Source organism: Pseudorasbora parva, chromosome 4, assembly GCF_024679245.1.
Source record: "Pseudorasbora parva isolate DD20220531a chromosome 4, ASM2467924v1, whole genome shotgun sequence".
Classification (NCBI taxonomy): Eukaryota; Metazoa; Chordata; class Actinopteri; order Cypriniformes; family Gobionidae; genus Pseudorasbora; species Pseudorasbora parva.
The window spans coordinates 17,553,645-17,578,927 of record NC_090175.1 but is presented as its reverse complement, the minus strand read 5'-3'; the positions used below and the strand labels follow the sequence as shown (position 1 = coordinate 17,578,927).

Here is a 25,283-nt window from a genome sequence, read left to right as displayed (position 1 = left end):
GTGCTACAGTTGAAGTTGTTTGAGGATTACTTGCGATTTCCAAAGTAGTTGCTGTTGCCCCAATAGTTGTTGTTGTGTCAGGTACATTTGTTCTTACTGCATCAGTTGTCAATGTTGATTCTACAGTTGAAGATGTTTGAGGGGTGTTTGTTGTAGCCACTGTTGTTTCGCTAATAGGTGTTATGGTGTCAGACATAGCTGTTGTTGCTGCATCACTTGTAAATGTTGGTGCTACAGTTGAAGATGTTGGAGGATTACTTGTGGTTTCCGAAGTAGTTGATGTTGCATCAATTGTTGTTGTGGTGTCAGAAATAGTTGTTGTTGCTGAATCACTTGTAAATGTTGGTGCTACAGTTGATGAAGTTTGAGGGGTGCTTGTTATAGCCACAGTTGTAGTTTCACCAATAGTTGTTGTGGTGTCAGGTACAGTTGTTGTTGCTGCATTAGTTGTCAATGTTAATTCTACAGTTGATGATGTTTGAGGGGTGCTTGTTGTAGTAACAGTTGTTGTTTCACCAATAGTTGTTGTGATGTCAGACATACTTGTTGTTGCTGAAACACTTGTAAATGTTGGTGCTACAGTGTAAGATGTTGGAGGATTACTTGCGGTTTCTAAAGTAGTTGTTTCACTAATAGTTATTGTGGTGTCAGGTACATTTGTTCTTACTGCATCAGTTGTCAATGTTGATTCTACAGCTGATGATGTTTGAGGGGTGCTTCTTGAAGCCACATTTATTGTTTCACCAATGGTTGTTGTGGTTTCAGATACAGTTGTTGTTGCTGCATCCGTTGTCAATGTTGATTCTACAGTTGAAGATGTTTGAGGGGTGCTTGTTGTAGACACAGTTGTTGTTTCGCTAATAGTTGTTGTGGTGTCAGACATAGCTGTTGTTGCTGCATCACTTGTAAATGTTGGTGCTACAGTTGAAGATGTTGGAGGATTACTTGTGGTTTCCAAAGTCGTTGTTGTTGCACCAGTAGTTGTTGTGGTCTCAGACATAGTTGTTGTTGCTGCACCACTTGTAAATGTTGATTCAATAGTTGATGTTGTTTGAGGGGTGCTTGTTGTAGCCACAGATGTTGTTTCACTAACAGTTGTTGTGATGTCAGACATAGTTGTTGTTACTGCATCAGTTGTCAATGTTGATTCTACAGTTGGTGATGTTTGAGGGGTGCTTGTTGTAGCCACAGTTGTTGTTTCTCTAATAGTCGTTGTGGTGTCAGACATAGCTGTTGTTGCTGCATCACTTGTAAATGTTGGTGCTACAGCTGAAGATGTTTGAGGGGTGCTTCTTGTAGACACAGATGTTTTTTCACTAATAGTTGTTGTGATGTCAGACATACTTGTTTTTGCTGCATCATTTGTCAATGTTGATTCTACAGTTGGTGAGGTTTGAGGGGTGCTTGTTGTAGCCACAGATGTTGTTTCACCCATAGTTGTTGCAATATCAGACATACTTGTTGTTACTGCATCAGTTGTCAATGTTGATTCCACAGTTGGTGATGTTTGAGGGGTGCTTGTAGCCACAGTTATTGTTTCACCAATAGTTGTTGTGGTGTCAGAAATTGTTGTTGTTGCTGCAATACTTGTAGTAAATATTGGTGCTACAGTTGAAGATGTTTGAGGGGTGCTTGATGTAGCCACAGTTGTTGTTTCACCAATAGTTGTTGTGGTGTCAGATATAGTTGTTGTTGCTGCAATACTTGTAAATGTTGGTGTTACATTTGAAGATATTTGAGGGGGGCTTGTAGTAGCCGCAGTTGTTGTTTCACCAATAGTTGTTGTGGTCTCAGACATAGTTGCTGTTGCTGCATCACTTGCAAATGTTGGTGCTACAGTTGAAGATGTTGGAGGATTACTTGTGGTTTCCAAAGTAGTTATTGCACCAATAATTGTTGTTGTTTCTGACATAGTTGTTGTTGCTGCATCACTTGTAAATGTTGGTGCTACAGTTGAAGATGTTGGAGGGTTACTTGTGGTTTCCAAAGTCGTTATTTTTGCACCAGTAGTTGTTATGGTCTCAAACATAGTTATTGTTGTTGCTGCATCACTTGTAAATGTTGGTGCTACAGTTGAAGATGTTTGAGGGGTGCTTGTTGTAGCCACAGTTGTTGTTTCACCAATAGTTGTTGTGGTCTCAAACATAGTTGTTGTTGTTACTGGATCACTTGTAAATGTTGGTGCTACAGTTGAAGATGTTGGAGGATTACTTGTGGTTTCCAAAGTCGTTGTTATTTCACCAATAGTTGTTGTGGTCTCAAACATAGTTGTGGTTGCAGCATTAGTTGTAAATGTTGGTGCTACAGTTGAAGATGTTGGAGAATTACTTGTGGTTTCCAAAGTTGTTGTTGTTGCACCAGTAGTTGTTGTGGTCTCATAAATAGTAGTTGTTGCTGCATCATTTGTAAAGGTTGGTGCTACAGTTGAAGATGTTGGGGGATCACTTGTGGTTTCCAAAATAGTTGTTGTTGCATCAATTGTTGTTGTGGTGTCAGAGATTGTTGTTGTTGCTGCATCAGTTGTCAATGTTGCTGCTACAGTTGAAGATGTTTGAGGGGTGCTTGTTGTAGCCACATTTTTTGTTTCACTAATAGTTGTTGTGGTGTCAGACATAGTTGTTGTTGCTGCATCACTTGTAAATATTGGTGCTAAAGTTGAAGATGTTGGAGGATTACTTGTGGTTTCCAAAGTCGTTATTGTTACACCAGCAGTTGTTGTGGTCTCAGACATAGTTGTTGTTGCTGCATCACTTGTAAATGTTGGTGCTACAGTTGATGTTTGAGGGGTGCTTGTTGTAGCCACAGTTGTTGTTTCACCAATAGTTTTTGTGCTTTCAGATAGAGTTGTTATTGCTGCATTAGATATCAATGTTGATTCTACAGTTGATGGTGTTTGAGGGGTGCTTGTTGTAGGCACATTTGTTGTTTCACCAATAGTTGTTGTGGTGTCAGATACAGTTGTTGTTGCTGCATCAGTTGTCAATGTTGATTCAACAGTTGAAGATGTTTGAGGGGTGCTTGTTGTAGCCACAGTTGTTGTTTCACCAGTAGTTGTTGTGGTGTCAGATACAGTTGCTGTTGCTGCATCATTTGTCAATGTTGATTCTACAGTTGATGATGTTTGAGGGGTGCTTGTTGTAGGCAGAGTTGTTGTTTCACCAATAGTTGTTGTGGTGTCAGATACAGTTGTTGTTGCTGCATCAGTTGTCAATGTTGATTCTACAGTTGGTGATGTTTGAAGGGTGCTTGTTGTAGGCACAGTTGTTGTTTCACTAATAGTTGTTGTGGTGTCAGATACAGTTGTTGTTACTGCATCATTTCTTAATGTTGATTCTACAGTTGGTGATGTTTGAGGGGTGCTTGTTGTAGCCACAGTTGTTGTTTCACCAATAGTTGTTGTGGTGTCAGATACAGTTGTTGTGTCTGCATCAGTTGTCAATGTTGATTCAACATTTGAAGATGTTTGAGGGGTGCTTGTTGGAGCCACAGTTGTTGTTTCACCAATAGTTGTTGTGGTGTCAGATACAGTTGTTGTTCCTGCATCAGTTGTCAATGTTGATTCAAAAGTTGAAGATGTTTGAGGGGTGCTTGTTGTAACCACAATTGTTGTTTCACCAATAGTTGTTGTGGTGTCAGATACAGTTGTTGTTCCTGCATCAGTTGTCAATGTTGATTCTACAGTTAAGGTTGTTGGAGGATTACTTGTTGTTTCCAAAGTCGTTGTTATTTCACCAATAGTTGTTGTGGTCTCAAACATAGTTGTGGTTGCAGCATCAGTTGAAGATGTTTGAAGGGTGCTTGTCGTAGGCACAGTTGTTGTTTCACTAACAGTTGTTGTGGTGTCAGATACAGTTGATGTTGCTGCATCAGTTGTCAATGTTGATTCTACAGTTGAAGTTGTTGGAGGATTACTTGTTGTTTCCAAAGTTGTTGTTATTTCACCAATAGTTGTTGTGGTCTCAAACATAGTTGTGGTTGCAGCATCAGGTGAAGATGTTTGAAGGGTGCTTGTTGTAGGCACAGTTGTTGTTTCACCAATAGTTGTTGTGGTGTAAGATAAAGTTGTTGTTGTTGCTGCATCAGTTGTCAATGTTAATTCTACAGCTGAAGATTTTTGAGGGGTGTTTGTTGTAGCCACAGTTGTTGTTTCACCAATAGTTGATGTGGTGTCAAATACAGTTCTTGTTGCTGCATCACTTGTAAAGGTTGGTGCTACAGTTGAAGATGTTGGAGGATTACTTGTGGTTTCCAATGTAGCTGTTGTTGCACCAATAGTTGTTGTGATGTCAGATACAGTTGTTGTTGCTGCATCAGTTGTCAATGTTGAAACTACATCAGTTGTCAATGTTGATTCAACAGCTGATGATGTTTGAGGGGTGCTTGTTGTAGCCACAGTTGTTGTTTCACCAATAGTTGTTGTGGTGTCGGATACAGTTGCTGTTGCTGCATCATTTGTCAATGTTGATTCTAGAGTTGATGATGTTTGAGGGGTGCTTGTTGTAGGCACAGTTGTTGTTTCACTAATAGTTGTTGTGGTGTCAGATACAGTTGTTGTTGCTGCATCAGTTGTCAATGTTGATTCAACAGTTGAAGATGTTTGAGGGGTGCTTGTTGTAGCCACAGTTGTTGTTTCACCAATAGTTGTTGTGGTTTCAGATACAGTTGTTGTTGCTGCATCAGTTGTCAATGTTGATTCTACAGTTGAAGTTGTTGGAGGATTACTTGTTGTTTCCAAAGTCGTTGTTATTTCACTAATAGTTGTTGCGGTCTCAAACATAGTTGTGGTTACAGTATCAGTTGAAGATGTTTGAAGGGTGCTTGTTGTAGGCACAGTTGTTGTTTCACTAATAGTTGTTGTGGTGTCAGATACAGTTGATGTTGCTGCATCAGTTGTCAATGTTGATTCTACAGTTGAAGTTGTTGAAGGATTACTTGTGGTTTCCAAAGTCGTTGTTAATTCACCAATAGTTGTTGTGGTCTCAAACATAGTTGTGGTTGCAGCATCAGTTGAAGATGTTTGAAGGGTGCTTGTTGTAGCCACAGCTGTTGTTTCACCAATAGTTGTTTTGGTGTCAAATAAAGTTGTTGTTCCTGCATCATTTCTTAATGTTGATTCTACAGTTGGTGATGTTTGAGGGGTGCTTGTTGTAGCCACAGTTGTTGTTTCACCAATAGTTGTTGTGGTGTCAGATACAGTTGTTGTGTCTGCATCAGTTGTCAATGTTGATTCAACAGTTGAAGATGTTTGAGGGGTGCTTGTTGGAGCCACAGTTGTTGTTTCACCAATAGTTGTTGTGGTGTCAGATACAGTTGTTGTTCCTGCATCAGTTGTCAATGTTGATTCAAAAGTTGAAGATGTTTGAGGGGTGCTTGTTGTAACCACAATTGTTGTTTCACCAATAGTTGTTGTGGTGTCAGATACAGTTGTTGTTCCTGCATCAGTTGTCAATGTTGATTCTACAGTTAAGGTTGTTGGAGGATTACTTGTTGTTTCCAAAGTCGTTGTTATTTCACCAATAGTTGTTGTGGTCTCAAACATAGTTGTGGTTGCAGCATCAGTTGAAGATGTTTGAAGGGTGCTTGTCGTAGGCACAGTTGTTGTTTCACTAACAGTTGTTGTGGTGTCAGATACAGTTGATGTTGCTGCATCAGTTGTCAATGTTGATTCTACAGTTGAAGTTGTTGGAGGATTACTTGTTGTTTCCAAAGTTGTTGTTATTTCACCAATAGTTGTTGTGGTCTCAAACATAGTTGTGGTTGCAGCATCAGGTGAAGATGTTTGAAGGGTGCTTGTTGTAGGCACAGTTGTTGTTTCACCAATAGTTGTTGTGGTGTAAGATAAAGTTGTTGTTGTTGCTGCATCAGTTGTCAATGTTAATTCTACAGCTGAAGATTTTTGAGGGGTGTTTGTTGTAGCCACAGTTGTGGTTTCACCAATAGTTGATGTGGTGTCAAATACAGTTGTTGTTGCTGCATCACTTGTAAAGGTTGGTGCTACAGTTGAAGATGTTGGAGGATTACTTGTGGTTTCCAATGTAGCTGTTGTTGCACCAATAGTTGTTGTGATGTCAGATACAGTTGTTGTTGCTGCATCAGTTGTCAATGTTGAAACTACATCAGTTGTCAATGTTGATTCAACAGCTGATGATGTTTGAGGGGTGCTTGTTGTAGCCACAGTTGTTGTTTCACCAATAGTTGTTGTGGTGTCGGATACAGTTGCTGTTGCTGCATCATTTGTCAATGTTGATTCTAGAGTTGATGATGTTTGAGGGGTGCTTGTTGTAGGCACAGTTGTTGTTTCACTAATAGTTGTTGTGGTGTCAGATACAGTTGTTGTTGCTGCATCAGTTGTCAATGTTGATTCAACAGTTGAAGATGTTTGAGGGGTGCTTGTTGTAGCCACAGTTGTTGTTTCACCAATAGTTGTTGTGGTTTCAGATACAGTTGTTGTTGCTGCATCAGTTGTCAATGTTGATTCTACAGTTGAAGTTGTTGGAGGATTACTTGTTGTTTCCAAAGTCGTTGTTATTTCACTAATAGTTGTTGCGGTCTCAAACATAGTTGTGGTTACAGTATCAGTTGAAGATGTTTGAAGGGTGCTTGTTGTAGGCACAGTTGTTGTTTCACTAATAGTTGTTGTGGTGTCAGATACAGTTGTTGTTGCTGCATCAGTTGTCAATGTTGATTCTACAGTTGAAGTTGTTGAAGGATTACTTGTGGTTTCCAAAGTCGTTGTTAATTCACCAATAGTTGTTGTGGTCTCAAACATAGTTGTGGTTGCAGCATCAGTTGAAGATGTTTGAAGGGTGCTTGTTGTAGCCACAGCTGTTGTTTCACCAATAGTTGTTGTGGTGTCAAATAAAGTTGTTGTTCCTGCATCAGTTGTAAATGTTGATTCTACAGTTGGTGATGTTTGAGGATTACTTGTGGTTTCCAAATTCGTCATTGTTGCACCAATAGTTGTTGTGGTGTCAGATACAGTTGTTGTTGTTGTTACTGCATCAGTTGTCAATGTCGATTCTACAGTTGGTGATGTTTGAGGGGTGCTTGTTGTAGGCACAGTTGTTGTTTCACTAATAATTGTTATGGTGTCAGATACAGTTGTTGTTACTGCATCAGTTGTCAATGGTGATTCTACCGTTGGTGATGTTTGAGGGGTGCTTGTTGTAGCTACAGTTGTTGTTTCAGCAATAGTTGTTGTGGTGTCAGATACAATTGTTGTTGCTGCATCAGTTGTCAATGTTGATTCTACAGTTGGTGATGTTTGAGGGGTGCTTGTTGTAGCCACAGTTGTTGTTTCACCAATAGTTGTTGTGGTGTCAGATACAGTTGTTGTGTCTGCATCAGTTGTCAATGTTGATTCAACAGTTGAAGATGTTGGAGGGGTGCTTGTTGTAGCCACAGTTGTTGTTTCACCAATAGTTGTTGTGGTGTCAGATACAGTTGTTGTTCCTGCATCAATTGTCACTGTTGATTCTACAGTTGACGTTGTTGGAGGATTACTTGTTGTTTCCAAAGTCGTTTTTATTTCACCAATAGTTGTTGTGGTCTCAAACATAGTTGTGGTTGCAGCATCAGTTGAAGATGTTTGAAGGGTGCTTGTTGTAGGCACAGTTGTTGTTTCACTAATAGTTGTTGTGGTGTCAGATACAGTTGATGTTGCTGCATCAGTTGTCAATGTTGATTCTACAGTTGAAGTTGTTGGAGGATTACTTGTTGTTTCCAAAGTCGTTGTTATTTCACCAATAGTTGTTGTGGTCTCAAACATAGTTGTGGTTGCAGCATCAGGTGAAGATGTTTGAAGGGTGCTTGTTGTAGGCACAGTTGTTGTTTCACCAATAGTTGTTGTGGTGTCAGATAAAGTTGTTGTTGTTGCTGCATCAGTTGTCAATGTTAATTCTACAGCTGAAGATTTTTGAGGGGTGTTTGTTGTAGCCACAGTTTTTGTTTCACCAATAGTTGATGTGGTGTCAGATTCAGTTGTTGTTGCTGCATCACTTGTAAAGGTTGGTGCTACAGTTGAAGATGTTAGAGGGTTACTTGTGGTTTCCAATGTAGCTGTTGTTGCACCAATAGTTGTTGTGCTGTCAGATACAGTTGTTGTTGCTGCATCAGTTGTCAATGTTGAAACTACAGTTGATGATGTTTGAGGGGTCCTTGTTGTAGCCACAGTTGTTGTTTCACCAATAGTTGTTGTGGTGTCAGATACAGTTGTTGTTGCTGCATCCGTTGTCAATGTTGATTCTACAGTTGGTGATGTTTGAGGATTACTTGTGGTTTCCAAATTCGTTATTGTTGCACCAATAGTTGTTGTGGTGTCAGATACAGTTGTTGTTGCTGCATCAGTTGTCAATGTTGATTCAACAGTTGAAGATGTTTGAGCGGTGCTTGTTGTAGGCACAGTTGTTGTTTCACTAATAGTTGTTGTGGTGTCAGATACAGTTGATGTTGCTGCATCAGTTGTCAATGTTGATTCTACAGTTGAAGTTGTTGGAGGATTACTTGTGGTTTCCAAAGTCGTTGTTATTTCACCAATAGTTGTTGTGGTCTCAAACATAGTTGTGGTTGCAGCATCAGTTGAAGATGTTTGAAGGGTGCTTGTTGTAGCCACAGTTGTTGTTTCACCAATAGTTGTTGTGGTGTCAGATACAGTTGTTGTTCGTGCATCAGTTGTCAATGTTGATTCTACAGTTGGTGATGTTTGAGGGGTGCTTGTGGTTTCCAAATTCGTTATTGCTGCACCAATAGTTGTTGTGGTGTCAGATACAGTTGTTGTTGTTGCTGCATCAGTTGTCAATATTGATTCAACAGTTGGTGATGTTTGAAGGGTGCTTGTTGTAGGCACAGTTGTTGTTTCACTAATAGTTGTTGTGGTGTCAGATACAGTTGTTGTTACTGCATCAGTTGTCAATGTTGATTCAACATTTGAAGATGTTTGAGGGGTGCTTGTTGTAGCCACAGTTGTTGTTTCACCAACAGTTGTTGTGGTGTCAGATACAGTTGTTGTTCCTGCATCAGTTGTCAATGTTGATTCTACAGTTGGTGATGTTTGAAGAGTGCTTGTTGTAGGCACAGTTGTTGTTGTTTCACTAATACTTGTTGTGGTGTCAGATACAGTTGTTGTTGCTGCATCAGTTGTCAATGTTAATTCTACAGTTGAAGATTTTTGAGGGGTGTTTGTTGTAGCCACAGTTGTTGTTTCACCAATAGTTGTTGTGGTGTCAGACATGGTTGTTGTTGTTGCATCACTTGTAAAGGTTGGTGCTACAGTTGAAGATGTTGGAGGATTACTTGTGGTTTCCAATGTAGCTGTTGTTGCACCAATAGTTGTTGTGCGGTCAGATACAGTTGTTGTTGCTGCATCAGTTGTCAATGTTGAAACTACAGTTGATGATGTTTGAGGGGTGCTTGTTGTAGCCACAGATGTTGTTTCACTAATAGTTGTTGTGATGTCAGACATAGTTGTTGTTACTGCATCAGTTGTCAATGTTGATTCTACAGTTGGTGATGTTTGTGGGGTGCTTGTTGTAGCCACAGTTGTTGTTTCACCAATAGTTGATGTGGTGTTAGATACAGTTGTTGTTGCTGCATCAGTTGTCAATGTTGATTCTACAGTTGGTGATGTTTGAGGATTACTTGTGGTTTCCAAATTCGTTATTGTTGCACCAATAGTTGTTGTGGTGTCAGATACAGTTGTTGTTGTTGCTGCCTCAGTTGTCAATGTTGATTCTACAGTTGGTGATGTTTGAATGGTGCTTGTTGTAGGCACAGTTGTTGTTTCACCAATATTTGTTGTGGGGTCAGATACAGTTGTTGTTGCTGCATCAGTTGTCAATGTTGATTCAACAGTTGAATTTGTTTGAGGGGTGCTTGTTGTAGCCACAGTTGTTGTTTCACCAATAGTTGTTGTGGTGTCAGATACAGTTGCTGTTGCTGCATCATTTGTCAATGTTGATTCTACAGTTGATGATGTTTGAGGTGTGCTTGTTGTAGCCACAGTTGTTGTTTCACCAATAGTTGTTGTGGTGTCAGATACAGTTGTTGTTCCTGCATCAGTTGTCAATGTTGATTCAACAGTTGAAGTTGTTGGAGGATTACTTGTGGTTTCCAAAGTCGTTGTTATTTCACCAATAGTATTTGTGGTCTCAAACATAGCTGTGGTTGCAACATCAGTTGAAGATGTTTGAAGGTTGCTTGTTGTAGCCACAGCTGTTGTTTTACCAATAGTTGTTGTGGTGTCAGATACAGTTGTTGTTGCTGCATCAGTTGTCAATGTTGATTCTACAGTTGGTGTTGTTTGAGGGGTGCTTGTTGTAGCTACAGTTGTTGTTTCACTAATAGTTGTTGTGGTGTCTGATACAATTGTTGTTGCTTCATCAGTTGTCAATGTTGATTCTACAGTTGGAGATGTTTGAGGGGTGCTTGTTGTAGCCACTGTTGTTGTTTCACCAATAGTTGTTGTGGTGTCAGATTCAGTTGTTGTTGCTGTATCAGTTGTCAATGTTGATTCAACAGTTGAAGATGTTTGAAGGGTGCTTGTTGTAGCCACAGCTGTTGTTTCAACAATAGTTGTTGTGGTGTCAGATACAGTTGTTGTTCCTGCATCAGTTGTCAATGTTGATTCTACAGTTGGTGATGTTTGAGGATTACTTGTGGTTTCCAAATTCGTTATTGTTGCACCAATAGTTGTTGTGGTGTCAGATACATTTGTTGTTGTTGCTGCATCAGTTGTCAATGTTGATTCTACAGTTGGTGATGTTTGAAGGGTGCTTGTTGTAGGCACAGTTGTTGTTTCACTAATAGTTGTTGTGGTGTCAGATACAGTTGTTGTTACTGCATCAGTTGTCAATGGTGATTCTACAGTTGGTGATGTTTGAGGGGTGCTTGTTGTAGCCACAGTTGTTGTTTCACCAATAGTTGTTGTGGTGTCAGATACAGTTGTTGTTGCTGCATCAGTTGTCAATGTTGATTCAACAGTTGAAGATGTTTGAAGGGTGCTTGTTGTAGCCACAGTTGTTGTTTCACCAATAGTTGTTGTGGTGTCGGATACAGTTGCTGTTGCTGCATCATTTGTCAATGTTGATTCTAGAGTTGATGATGTTTGAGGGGTGCTTGTTGTAGCCACAGTTGTTGTTTCACATATAGTTGTTGTGGTGTCAGATACAATTGTTATTGCTGCATCAGTTGTCAATGTTGATTCTACAGTTGGTGATGTTTGAGGGGTGCTTGTTGTAGCCACAGTTGTTGTTTCACCAATAGTTGTTGTGGTGTCAGATACAGTTGTTGTTGCTGCATCAGTTGTCAATGTTGATTCAACAGTTGAAGATGTTTGAAGGGTGCTTGTTGTAGCCACAGTTTTTGTTTCACCAATAGTTGTTGTGGTGTCAGATACAGTTATTGTTCCTGCATCAGTTGTCAATGTTGATTCTACAGTTGGTGATGTTTGAGGATTACTTGTGGTTTCCAAATTCGTTATTGTTGCACCAATAGTTGTTGTGGTGTCAGATACAGTTGTTGTTGTTGCTGCATCAGTTGTCAATGTTGATTCTACAGTTGGTGATGTTTGAAGCGTGCTTGTTGTAGGCACAGTTGTTGTTTCACTAATAGTTGTTGTGGTGTCAGATACAGTTGTTGTTGTTGCTGCATCAGTTGTCAATGTTGATTCTACAGTTGGTGATGTTTGAAGGGTGCTTGTTGTAGGCACAGTTGTTGTTTCACTAATAGTTGTTGTGGTGTCAGATACAGTTGTTGTTGCTCCTGCATCAGTTGTCAATGTTGATTCTACAGTTGGTGATGTTTGAGGGGTGCTTGTTGTAGCCACAGTTGTTGTTTCACCAATAGTTGTTGTGGTGTCAGATACAATTGTTGTTGCTGCATCAGTTGTCAATGTTGATTCTACAGTTGGTGATGTTTGAGGGGTGCTTGTTGTAGCCACAGTTGTTGTTTCACCAATAGTTGTTGTGGTGTCAGATACAGTTGTTGTTGCTCCTGCATCAGTTGTCAATGTTGATTCAACAGTTGAAGATGTTTGAAGGGTGCTTGTTGTAGCCACAGTTGTTGTTTCACCAATAGTTGTTATGGTGTCGGATACAGTTGCTGTTGCTGCATCATTTGTCAATGTTGATTCTAGAGTTGATGATGTTTGAGGGGTGCTTGTTGTAGCCACAGTTGTTGTTTCACCAATAGTTGTTGTGGTGTCGGATACAGTTGCTGTTGCTGCATCAGTTGTCAATGTTGATTCAACAGTTGAAGATGTTTGAGGGGTGCTTGTTGTAGCCACAGTTGTTGTTTCACCAATAGTTGTTGTGGTGTCAGATACAGTTGTTGTTCCTGCATCAGTTGTCAATGTTGATTCTGCAGTTGGTGATGTTTGAGGATTACTTGTGGTTTCCAAATTCGTAATTGTTGCACCAATAGTTGTTGTGGTGTCAGATACAGTTGTTTTTGTTGCTGAATCAGTTGTCAATGTTGATTCTACAGTTGGTGATGTTTGAAGGGTGCTTGTTGTAGGCACAGTTGTTGTTTCACTAATAGTTGTTGTGGTGTCAGATACAGTTGTTGTTACTGCATCAGTTGTCAATGGTGATTCTACCGTTGGTGATGTTTGAGGGGTACTTGTTGTAGCTACAGTTGTTGGTTTACCAATAGTTGTTGTGGTGTCAGATACAATTGTTGTTGCTGCATCAGTTGTCAATGTTGATTCTACAGTTGGTGATGTTTGAGGGGTGCTTGTTGTAGCCACAGTTGTTGTTTCACCAATAGTTGTTGTGGTGTCGGAAACAGTTGTTGTTGCTGCATCAGTTGTCAATGTTGATTCTACAGTTGAAGTTGTTGGAGGATTACTTGTGGTTTTCAAAGTCGTTGTTATTTCACCAATAGTTGTGGTCTCAAACATAGTTGTGGTTGCAGCATCAGTTGAAGATGTTTGAGGGGTGCTTGTTGTAGCCACAGCTGTTGTTTCACCAATAATTGTTGTGGTGTCAGATCCAGTTGTTGTTCCTGCATCAGTTGTCAATGTTGATTCAACAGTTGAAGATGTTTGAGGGGTGCTTGTTGTAGCCACAGTTGTTGTTTCACCAATAGTTGTTGTGGTGTCAGATACAGTTGTTATTCCTGCATCAGTTGTCAATGTTGATTCTTCAGTTGGTGATGTTTGAGGATTACTTGTGGTTTCCAAATTCGTTATTGTTGCACCAATAGTTGTTGTGGTGTCGGATACAGTTGTTGTTGTTGCTGCATCAGTTGTCAATGTTGATTCTACAGTTGAAGTTGTTGGAGGATTACTTGTGGTTTCTAAAGTCGTTGTTATTTCACCAATAGTTGTTGTGGTCTCAAACATAGTTGTGGTTGCAGCATCAGTTGAAGATGTTTGAAGGGTGCTTGTTGTAGGCACAGTTCTTGTTTCACTAATAGTTGTTGTGGTGTCAGACATGGCTGTTGTTGTTGCATCACTTGTAAAGGTTGGTGCTACAGTTGAAGATGTTGGAGGATTACTTGTTGTTTCCAAAGTTGTTGTTATTTCACCAATAGTTGTTGTGGTCTCAAACATAGTTGTGGTTGCAGCATCAGTTGAAGATGTTTGAAGGGTGCTTGTTGTAGGCACAGTTGTTGTTTCACTAATAGTTGTTGTGGTGTCAGACATGGCTGTTGTTGTTGGATCACTTGTAAAGGTTGATTCTACAGTTGAAGTTGTTGGAGGATTACTTGTTGTTTCCAAAGTCGTTGTTATTTCACCAATAGTTGTTGTGGTCTCAAACATAGTTGTGGTTGCAGCATCAGTTGAAGATGTTTGAAGGGTGCTTGTTGTAGGCACAGTTGTTGTTTCACTAATAGTTGTTGTGGTGTCAGATACAGTTGATGTTGCTGCATCAGTTGTCAATGTTGATTCTAAAGTTGAAGTTGTTGGAGGATTACTTGTGGTTTCCAAAGTCGTTGTTATTTCACCAATAGTTGTTGTGGTCTCAAACATAATTGTGCTTGCAGCATCAGTTGAAACTGTTTGAAGGGTACTTGTTCTAGGCACAGTTGTTGTTTCACCAATAGTTGTTGTGGTGTCAGATACAGTTGTTGTTGCTGCATCAGTTGTCAATATTGATTCAACAGTTGATGATGTTTGAGGGGTGCTTGTTGTAGCCACAGATGTTGTTTCACTAATAGTTGTTGTGATGTCAGACATAGTTGTTGTTACTGCATCAGTTGTCAATGTTGATTCTACAGATGGTGATGTTTGTTGGGTGCTTGTTGTAGCCACAGTTGCTGTTTCACCAATAGTTGTTGTGGTGTCAGATACAGTTGTTGTTGTTGCTGCATAAGTTGTCAATGTTGATTCTACATTTGGTGATGTTTGAATGGTGCTTGTTGTTGGCACAGTTGTTGTTTCACCAATAGTTGTTGTGGTGTCAGATACAGTTGTTGTTGCTGCATCAGTTATCAATATTGATTCAACAGTTGAAGATGTTTGAGGGGTGCTTGTTGTAGCCACAGTTGTTGTTTCACCAATAGTTGTTGTGGTGTCAGATACAGTTGTTGTTCCTGCATCAGTTGTCAATGTTGATTCTACAGTTGGTGATGTTTGAGGATTACTTGAGGTTTCCAAATTCGTCATTGTTGCACCAATAGTTGCTGTGGTGTCAGATACAGTTGTTGTCGTTGCTGCATCAGTTGTCAATGTTGATTCAACAGTTGAAGATGTTTGAGCGGTGCTTGTTGTAGGCACAGTTGTTGTTTCACTAATAGTTGTTGTGGTGTCAGATACAGTTGATGTTGCTGCATCAGTTGTCAATGTTGATTCTACAGTTGAAGTTGTTGGAGGATTACTTGTGGTTTCCAAAGTCGTTGTTATTTCACCAATAGTTGTTGTGGTCTCAAACATAGTTGTGGTTGCAGCATCAGTTGAAGATGTTTGAAGGGTGCTTGTTGTAGGCACAGTTGTTGTTTCACCAATAGTTGTTGTGGTGTCAGATACAGTTGTTGTTGCTGCATCAGTTGTCAATGTTGATTCAACAGTTGAAGATGTTTGAGGGGTGCTTGTTGTAGCCATAGTTGTTGTTTCACCAATAGTTGTTGTGGTGTCAGATACAGTTGTTGCTGTTGCTGCATCAGTTGTCAATGTTGATTCTACAGTTGGTGATGTTTGAGGATTACTTGAGGTTTCCAAATTCGTCATTGTTGCACCAATAGTTGCTGTGGTGTCAGATACAGTTGTTGTCGTTGCTGCATCAGTTGTCAATGTTGATTCAACAGTTGAAGATGTTTGAGCGGTGCTTGTTGTAGGCACAGTTGTTGTTTCACTAATAGTTGTTGTGGTGTCAGATACAGTTGATGTTGCTGCATCAGTTGTCAATGTTGATTCTACAGTTGAAGTTGTTGGAGGATTACTTGTGGTTTCCAAAGTCGTTGTTATTTCACCAATAGTTGTTGTGGTCTCAAACATAGTTGTGGTTGCAGCATCAGTTGAAGATGTTTGAAGGGTGCTTGTTGTAGGCACAGTTGTTGTTTCACCAATAGTTGTTGTGGTGTCAGATACAGTTGTTGTTGCTGCATCAGTTGTCAATGTTGATTCAACAGTTGAATTTGTTTGAGGGGTGCTTGTTGTAGCCACAGTTGTTGTTTCACCAATAGTTGTTGTGGTGTCAGATACAGTTGCTGTTGCTGCATCATTTGTCAATGTTGATTCTACAGTTGATGATGTTTGAGGTGTGCTTGTTGTAGCCACAGTTGTTGTTTCACCAATAGTTGTTGTGGTGTCAGATACAGTTGTTGTTGCTGCATCAGTTGTCAATGTTGATTCTACAGTGGGTGTTGTTTGAGGGGTGCTTGTTGTAGCTACAGTTGTTGTTTCACCAATAGTTGTTGTGGTGTCTGATACAATTGTTGTTGCTGCATCAGTTGTCAATGTTGATTCTACAGTTGGAGATGTTTGAGGGGTGCTTGTTGTAGCCACTGTTGTTGTTTCACCAATAGTTGTTGTGGTGTCAGATACAGTTGTTGTTGCTGCATCAGTTGTCAATGTTGATTCAACAGTTGAAGATGTTTGAAGGGTGCTTGTTGTAGCCACAGCTGTTGTTTCAACAATAGTTGTTGTGGTGTCAGATACAGTTGTTGTTCCTGCATCAGTTGTCAATGTTGATTCTACAGTTGGTGATGTTTGAGGATTACTTGTGGTTTCCAAATTCGTTATTGTTGCACCAATAGTTGTTGTGGTGTCAGATACAGTTGTTGTTGTTGCTGCATCAGTTGTCAATGTTGATTCTACAGTTGGTGATGTTTGAAGGGTGCTTGTTGTAGGCACAGTTGTTGTTTCACTAATAGTTGTTGTGGTGTCAGACATGGCTGTTGTTGTTGCATCACTTGTAAAGGTTGATTCTACAGTTGAAGTTGTTGGAGGATTACTTGTTGTTTCCAAAGTCGTTGTTATTTCACCAATAGTTGTTGTGGTCTCAAACATAGTTGTGGTTGCAGCATCAGTTGAAGATGTTTGAAGGGTGCTTGTTGTAGGCACAGTTGTTGTTTCACTAATAGTTGTTGTGGTGTCAGATACAGTTGATGTTGCTGCATCAGTTGTCAATGTTGATTCTAAAGTTGAAGTTGTTGGAGGATTACTTGTGGTTTCCAAAGTCGGTGTTATTTCACCAATAGTTGTTGTGGTCTCAAACATAATTGTGGTTGCAGCATCAGTTGATGATGTTTGAGGGGTGCTTGTTGTAGCCACAGATGTTGTTTCACTAATAGTTGTTGTGATGTCAGACATAGTTGTTGTTACTGCATCAGTTGTCAATGTTGATTCTACAGATGGTGATGTTTGTTGGGTGCTTGTTGTAGCCACAGTTGTTGTTTCACCAATAGTTGTTGTGGTGTCAGATACAGTTGTTGTTGTTGCTGCATAAGTTGTCAATGTTGATTCTACATTTGGTGATGTTTGAATGGTGCTTGTTGTTGGCACAGTTGTTGTTTCACCAATAGTTGTTGTGGTGTCAGATACAGTTGTTGTTGCTGCATCAGTTATCAATATTGATTCAACAGTTGAAGATGTTTGAGGGGTGCTTGTTGTAGCCACAGTTGTTGTTTCACCAATAGTTGTTGTGGTGTCAGATACAGTTGTTGTTCCTGCATCAGTTGTCAATGTTGATTCTACAGTTGGTGATGTTTGAGGATTACTTGTGGTTTCCAAATTCGTCATTGTTGCACCAATAGTTGCTGTGGTGTCAGATACAGTTGTTGTCGTTGCTGCATCAGTTGTCAATGTTGATTCAACAGTTGAAGATGTTTGAGCGGTGCTTGTTGTAGGCACAGTTGTTGTTTCACTACTAGTTGTTGTGGTGTCAGATACAGTTGATGTTGCTGCATCAGTTGTCAATGTTGATTCTACAGTTGAAGTTGTTGGACGATTACTTGTGGTTTCCAAAGTCGTTATTGTTGCACCAATAGTTGTTGTGGTGTCAGATACAGTTGTTGTTGTTGCTGCCTCAGTTGTCAATGTTGATTCTACAGTTGGTGATGTTTGAATGGTGCTTGTTGTAGGCACAGTTGTTGTTTCACCAATAGTTGTTGTGGTGTCAGATACAGTTGTTGTTACTGCATCAGTTGTCAATGGTGATTCTACCGTTGGTGATGTTTGAGGGGTGCTTGTTGTAGCTACAGTTGTTGTTTCACCAATATTTGTTGTGGTGTCAGATTCAGTTGTTGTTGCTGCATCAGTTGTCAATGTTGATTCAACACTTGAATTTGTTTGAGGGGTGCTTGTTGTAGCCACAGTTGTTGTTTCACCAAAAGTTGTTGTGGTGTCAGATACAGTTGCTGTTGCTGCATCATTTGTCAATGTTGATTCTACAGTTGATGATGTTTGAGGTGTGCTTGTTGTAGCCACAGTTGTTGTTTCATCAATAGTTGTTGTGGTGTCAGATACAGTTGTTGTTCCTGCATCAGTTGTCAATGTTGATTCAACAGTTGAAGTTGTTGGAGGATTACTTGTGGTTTCCAAAGTCGTTGTTATTTCACCAATAGTATTTGTGGTCTCAAACATAGCTGTGGTTGCAACATCAGTTGAAGATGTTTGAAGGTTGCTTGTTGTAGCCACAGCTGTTGTTTCACCAATAGTTGTTGTGGTGTCAGATACAGTTGTTGTTGCTGCATCAGTTGTCAATGTTGATTCTACAGTGGGTGTTGTTTGAGGGGTGCTTGTTGTAGCTACAGTTGTTGTTTCACTAATAGTTGTTGTGGTGTCTGATACAATTGTTGTTGCTGCATCAGTTGTCAATGTTGATTCTACAGTTGGAGATGTTTGAGGGGTGCTTGTTGTAGCCACTGTTGTTGTTTCACCAATAGTTGTTGTGGTGTCAGATACAGTTGTTGTTGCTGCATCAGTTGTCAATGTTGATTCAACAGTTGAAGATGTTTGAAGGGTGCTTGTTGTAGCCACAGCTGTTGTTTCAACAATAGTTGTTGTGGTGTCAGATACAGTTGTTGTTGCTGCATCAGTTGTCAATGTTGATTCTACAGTTGGTGATGTTTGAGGGGTGCTTGTTGTAGCCACAGTTGTTGTTTCACCAATAGTTGTTGTGGTGTCAGATACAGTTGTTGTTACTGCATTAGTTGTCAATGGTGATTCTACCGTTGGTGATGTTTGAGGGGTACTTGTTGTAGCTACAGTTGTTGTTTCACCAATAGTTGTTGTGGTGTCAGATACAATTGTTGTTGCTGCATCAGTTGTCAATGTTGATTCTAAAGTTGGTGATGTTTGAGGGGTTCTTGTTGTAGCCACAGTTGTTGTTTCACCAATAGTTGTTGTGGTGTCAGATACAATTGTTGTTGCTGCATCAGTTGTCAATGTTGATTCTAAAGTTGGTGATGTTTGAGGGGTGCTTGTTGTAGCCACAGTTGTTGTTTCACCAATAGTTGTTGTGGTGTCGGAAACAGTTGTTGTTGCTGCATCGGTTGTCAATGTTGATTCTACAGTTGAAGTTGTTGGAGGATTACTTGTGGTTTCCAAAGTCGTTGTTATTTCACCAATAGTTGTGGTCTCAAACATAGTTGTGGTTGCAGCATCAGTTGAAGATGTTTGAAGGGTGCTTGTTGTAGCCACAGCTGTTGTTTCACCAATAGTTGTTGTGGTGTCAGATACAGTTGTTGTTCCTGCATCAGTTGTCAATGTTGATTCTACAGTTGATGATGTTTGAGGATTACTTGTGGTTTCCATATTCGTTATTGTTGCACCAATAGTTGTTGTGGTGTCAGATACAGTTGTTGTTTTTGCTGCATCAGTTGTCAATGTTGATTCTACAGTTGGTGATGTTTGAAGGGTGCTTGTTGTAGGCACAGTTGTTGTTTCACTAATAGTTGTTGTGGTGTCAGATACAGTTGTTTTTACTGCATCAGTTGTCAATGGTAATTCTACCATTGGTGATGTTTGAGGGATGCTTGTTGTAGCTACAGTTGTTGTTTCACCAATAGTTGTTGTGGTGTCAGATAAAGTTGTTGTTGCTGCATCAGTTGTCAATGTTGATTCTACATTTGGTGATGTTTGAGGGGTGCTTGTTGTAGCTACAGTTGTTGTTTCACTAATAGTTGTTTTGGTGTCAGATACAATTGTTGTTGCTGCATCAGTTGTCAATGTTGATTCAACAGTTGAAGATGTTTGAGGGGTGTTTGTTGTAGCCACAGTTGTTGTTTCACCAATAGTTGTTGTGGTGTCAGATACAGTTGTTGTTGCTGCATCAGTTGTCAATGTTGATTCAACAGTTGAAGATGTTTGAGGGGTGCTTGTTGTAGCCACAGTTGTTGTTTCACCAATAGTTGTTGTGGTGTCAGATACAGTTGTTGTTCCTGCATCAGTTGTCAATGTTGATTCTTCAGTTGGTGATGTTTGAGGATTACTTGTGGTTTCCAAATTCGTTATTGTTGCACCAATAGTTGTTGTGGTGTCAGATACAGTTGTTGTTGTTGCTGCATCAGTTGTCAATGTTGATTCTACAGTTGAAGTTGTTGGAGGATTACTTGTGGTTTCTAAAGTCGTTGTTATTTCACCAATAGTTGTTGTGGTCTCAAACATAGTTGTGGTTGCAGCATCAGTTGAAGATGTTTGAAGGGTGCTTGTTGTAGGCACAGTTGTTGTTTCACTAATAGTTGTTGTGGTGTCAGACATGGCTGTTGTTGTTGCATCACTTGTAAAGGTTGGTGCTACAGTTGAAGATGTTGGAGGATTACTTGTTGTTTCCAAAGTCGTTGTTATTTCACCAATAGTTGTTGTGGTCTCAAACATAGTTGTGGTTGCAGCATCAGTTGAAGATGTTTGAAGGGTGCTTGTTGTAGGCACAGTTGTTGTTTCACTACTAGTTGTTGTGGTGTCAGATACAGTTGATGTTGCTGCATCAGTTGTCAATGTTGATTCTAAAGTTGAAGTTGTTGGAGGATTACTTGTGGTTTCCAAAGTCTTTGTTATTTCACCAATAGTTGTTGTGGTCTCAAACATAATTGTGGTTGCAGCATCAGTTGAAACTGTTTGAAGGGTGCTTGTTCTAGGCACAGTTGTTGTTTCACCAATAGTTGTTGTGGTGTCAGATACAGTTGTTGTTGCTGCATCAGTTGTCAATATTGATTCAACAGTTGATGGTGTTTGAGGGGTGCTTGTTGTAGCCACAGATGTTGTTTCACTAATAGTTGTTGTGATGTCAGACATAGTTGTTGTTACTGCATCAGTTGTCAATGTTGATTCTACAGATGGTGATGTTTGTTGGGTGCTTGTTGTAGCCACAGTTGTTGTTTCACCAACAGTTGTTGTGGTGTCAGGTACAGTTGTTGTTGTTGCTGCATAAGTTGTCAATGTTGATTCTACATTTGGTGATGTTTGAATGGTGCTTGTTGTTGGCACAGTTGTTGTTTCACCAATAGTTGTTGTGGTGTCAGATACAGTTGTTGTTGCTGCATCAGTTATCAATATTGATTCAACAGTTGAAGATGTTTGAGGGGTGCTTGTTGTAGACACAGTTGTTGTTTCACCAATAGTTGTTGTGGTGTCAGATACAGTTGTTGTTCCTGTATCAGTTGTCAATGTTGATTCTACAGTTGGTGATGTTTGAGGATTACTTGTGGTTTCCAAATTCGTCATTGTTGCACCAATAGTTGCTGTGGTGTCAGATACAGTTGTTGTTGTTGCTGCATCATTTGTCAATGTTGATTCTACAGTTGGTGATGTTTGAAGAGTGCTTGTTGTAGGCACAGTTGTTGTTTCACTAATAGTTGTTGTGGTGTCAGATACAGTTGATGTTGCTGCATCAGTTGTCAATGTTGATTCTACAGTTGAAGTTGTTGGAGGATTACTTGTTGTTTCCAAAGTCGTTGTTATTTCACCAATAGTTGTTGTGGTCTCAAACATAGTTGTGGTTGCAGCATCAGTTGAAGATGTTTGAAGGGAGCTTGTTGTAGGCACAGTTGTTGTTTCACTAATAGTTGTTGTGGTGTCAGATACAGTTGATGTTGCTGCATCAGTTGTCAATGTTGATTCTACAGTTGAAGTTGTTGGAGGATTACTTGTGGTTTCTAAAGTCGTTGTTATTTCACCAATAGTTGTTGTGGTCTCAAACATAGTTGTGGTTGCAGCATCAGTTGAAGATGTTTGAAGGGTGCTTGTTGTAGGCACAGTTGTTGTTTCACTAATAGTTGTTGTGGTGTCAGACATGGCTGTTGTTGTTGCATCACTTGTAAAGGTTGGTGCTACAGTTGAAGATGTTGGAGGATTACTTGTTGTTTCCGAAGTCATTGTTATTTCACCAATAGTTGTTGTGGTCTCAAACATAGTTGTGGTTGCAGCATCAGTTGAAGATGTTTGAAGGGTGCTTGTTGTAGGCACAGTTGTTGTTTCACTAATAGTTGTTGTGGTGTCAGATACAGTTGATGTTGCTGCATTAGTTGTCAATGTTGATTCTAAAGTTGAAGTTGTTGGAGGATTACTTGTGGTTTCCAAAGTCGTTGTTATTTCACCAATAGTTGTTGTGGTCTCAAACATAATTGTGGTTGCAGCATCAGTTGAAACTGTTTGAAGGGTGCTTGTTCTAGGCACAGTTGTTGTTTCACCAATAGTTGTTGTGGTGTCAGATACAGTTGTTGTTGCTGCATCAGTTGTCAATATTGATTCAACAGTTGATGATGTTTGAGGGGTGCTTGTTGTAGCCACAGATGTTGTTTCACTAATAGTTGTTGTGATGTCAGACATAGTTGTTGTTACTGCATCAGTTGTCAATGTTGATTCTACAGTTGGTGATGTTTTTTGGGTGCTTGTTGTAGCCACAGTTGTTGTTTCACCAATAGTTGTTGCGGTGTCAGATACAGTTGTTGTTGTTGCTGCATCAATTGTCAATGTTGATTCTACATTTGGTGATGTTTGAATGGTGCTTGTTGTTGGCACAGTTGTTGTTTCACCAATAGTTGTTGTGGTGTCAGATACAGTTGTTGTTGCTGCATCAGTTATCAATGTTGATTCAACAGTTGAAGATGTTTGAGGGGTGCTTGTTGTAGCCACAGTTGTTGTTTCACCAATAGTTGTTGTGGTGTCAGATACAGTTGTTGTTCCTGCATCAGTTGTCAATGTTGATTCTACAGTTGATGATGTTTGAGGGGTGCTTGTTGTAGCCACAGATGTTGTTTCACTAATAGTTGTTGTGATGTCAGACATAGTTGTTGTTACTGCATCAGTTGTCAATGTTGTTTCTACAGTTGGTGATGTTAGAGGATTACTTGTGGTTTCCAAATTCGTCATTGTTGCACCAATAGTTGCTGTGGTGTCAGATACACTTGTTGTTGTTGCTGCATCAGTTGTCAATGTTGATTCTACAGTTGGTGATGTTTGAAGAGTGCTTGTTGTAGGCACAGTTGTTGTTTCACTAATAGTTGTTGTGGTGTCAGATACATTTGTTGTTGCTGCATCAGTTGTCAATGTTGATTCTACAGTTGAAGTTGTTGAAGGATTACTTGTGGTTTCCAAAGTCGTTGTTATTTCACCAATAGTTGTGGTCTCAAACATAGTTGTGGTTGCAGCATCAGTTGAAGATGTTTGAAGGGTGCTTGTTGTAGGCACAGTTGTTGTTTCACCAATAGTTGTTGTGGTATCAGATACAGTTGTTTTTGCTGCATCAGTTGTCAATGTTGATTCAACAGTTGAAGATGTTTGAGGGGTGCTTGTTGTAGCCACAGTTGTTGTTTCACCAATAGATGTTGTGGTGTCAGATACAGTTGTTGTTCCTGCATCAGTTGTCAATGTTGATTCAACAGTTGAAGATGTTTGAGGGGTGCTTGTTGTAGCCATAGTTGTTGTTTCACCAATAGTTGTTGTGGTGTCAGATACAGTTGTTGCTGTTGCTGCATCAGTTGTCAATGTTGATTCTACAGTTGATGAGGTTTGAGGGGTGCTTGTTGTAGGCACAGTTGTTGTTTTACTAATAGTTGTTGGGGTGTCAGATACAGTTGTTGTTACTGCATCTGTTGTTAATGGTGATTCTATCGTTGGTGATGTTTGAGGGGTGCTTGTTGTAGCTAAAGTTCTTGCTTCACCAATAGTTGTTGTGGTGTCAAATACAATTGTTGTTGCTGCATCAGTTGTCAATGTTGATTCTACAGTTGGTGATGTTTGTTGGCTGCTTGTTGTAGCCACAGTTGTTGTTTCACCAATAGTTGTTGTGATGTCAGATACAGTTGTTGTTGCTGCATCAGTTGTCAATGTTGATTCAACAGTTGAAGATGTTTGAAGGGTGCTTGTTGTAGCCACAGTTGTTGTTTCACCAATAGTTGTTGTGGTGTCAGATACAGTTGTTGTTCCTGCATCAGTTGTCAATGTTGATTCTGCAGTTGGTGATGTTTGAGGATTACTTGTGGTTTCCAAATTCGTAATTGTTGCACCAATAGTTGTTGTGGTGTCAGATACAGTTGTTTTTGTTGCTGCATCAATTGTCAATGTTGATTCTACAGTTGGTGATGTTTGAAGGGTGCTTGTTGTAGGCACAGTTGTTGTTTCACCAATAGTTGTTGTGGTGTCAGATACAGTTGTTGTTCCTGCATCAGTTGTCAATGTTGATTCTGCAGTTGGTGATGTTTGAGGATTACTTGTGGTTTCCAAATTCGTTATTGTTGCACCAATAGTTGTTGTGGTGTCAGATACAGTTGTTGTTGTTGCTGCATCAGTTGTCAATGTTAATTCTACAGTTGAAGATGTTTGAGGGGTGCTTGTTGTAGGCACAGTTGTTGTTTCACCAGTAGTTGTTGTTTTGTCAGATACAGTTGTTGTTGCTGCATCAGTTGTCAATGTTGATTCAACAGTTGATGATGTTTGAGGGGTGCTTGTTGTAGCCACAGTTGTTGTTTCACCAATAGTTGTTGTGGTGTCAGATACAGTTGTTGTTGCTGCATCAGTTGTCAATGTTGATTCTACAGTTGGTGATGTTTGAGGGGTGCTTGTTGTAGCTACATTTGTTGTTTCACTAATAGTTGTTGTGGTGTCAGATACAGTTGTTGTTGCTGTATCAGTTGTCAATGTTGATTCTACAGTTGGTGATGTTTGAGGGGTGCTTGTTGTAGGCACAGTTGTTGTTTCACCAATAGTTGTTGTGGTGTCAGATACAGTTGTTGTTACTGCATCAGTTGTCAATGGTGATTCTACCGTTGGTGATGTTTGAGGGGTGCTTGTTGTAGCTTCAGTTGTTGCTTCACCAATAGTTGTTGTGGTGTCAGATACAATTGTTGGTGATGTTTGAAGAGTACTTGTTGTAGGCACAGCTGTTGTTTCACTAATAGTTGTTGTGGTGTCAGATACAGTTGTTGTTTCTGCATCAGTTGACAATGGTGATTCTACCGTTGGTGTTGTTTGAGGGGTGCTTGTTGTAGCTACAGTTGTTGTTTCACCAATAGTTGTTGTGGTGTCAGATACAGTTGTTGTTGCTGCATCAGTTGTCAATGTTGATTCAACAGTTGAAGATGTTTGAGGGGTGCTTGTTGTAGCCACAGTTGTTGTTTCACCAATAGTTGTTGTGGTGTCAGATACAGTTGTTGTTGCTGCATCAGTTATCAATGTTGATTCAACAGTTGAAGATGTTTGAGGGGTGCTTGTTGTAGCCACAGTTGTTGTTTCACCAATAGTTGTTGTGGTGTCAGATACAGTTGTTGTTCCTGCATCAGTTGTCAATGTTGATTCTACAGTTGGTGATGTTTGAGGATTACTTGTGGTTTCCAAATTCGTCATTGTTGCACCAATAGTTGCTGTGGTGTCAGATACAGTTGTTGTTGTTGCTGCATCAATTGTC

General features: G+C 39.9%; 2 protein-coding genes across 2 annotated transcripts in view; both read right to left on the bottom strand.

Annotated features, from left to right (window-relative positions):
- Window positions 1-101: 101 nt before the first annotated feature.
- On the bottom strand, window positions 102-10,825 carry LOC137073778 (mucin-2-like; the record flags this gene model as incomplete). The annotated part of the gene is made up of 9 exons (XM_067442486.1): window positions 102-170; window positions 809-2,418; window positions 2,590-2,649; window positions 2,752-2,853; window positions 3,338-3,359; window positions 3,527-3,651; window positions 5,980-6,111; window positions 9,228-9,264; window positions 10,757-10,825. Coding segments are annotated over 9 exons (2,226 nt in total), but the record flags the coding sequence as incomplete, so codon positions are not given.
- A 780-nt stretch (window positions 10,826-11,605) lies between these two features.
- Window positions 11,606-25,283, bottom strand: part of LOC137073777 (mucin-2-like) — a gene marked incomplete at its 3' end in the record, with an annotated part of 69,571 nt that continues 55,893 nt past the window's right edge. Inside the window, exons 12-18 of the mRNA XM_067442485.1 lie at window positions 24,560-24,743; window positions 21,672-21,708; window positions 20,764-20,916; window positions 15,533-15,675; window positions 12,844-13,960; window positions 12,092-12,216; window positions 11,606-11,656 (exon numbers count right to left, since the gene is read on the bottom strand). Of these exons, the coding sequence (XP_067298586.1) occupies window positions 11,606-11,656; window positions 12,092-12,216; window positions 12,844-13,960; window positions 15,533-15,675; window positions 20,764-20,916; window positions 21,672-21,708; window positions 24,560-24,743 (1,810 nt within the window). The remainder of the gene's footprint in view (window positions 11,657-12,091; window positions 12,217-12,843; window positions 13,961-15,532; window positions 15,676-20,763; window positions 20,917-21,671; window positions 21,709-24,559; window positions 24,744-25,283) is intronic.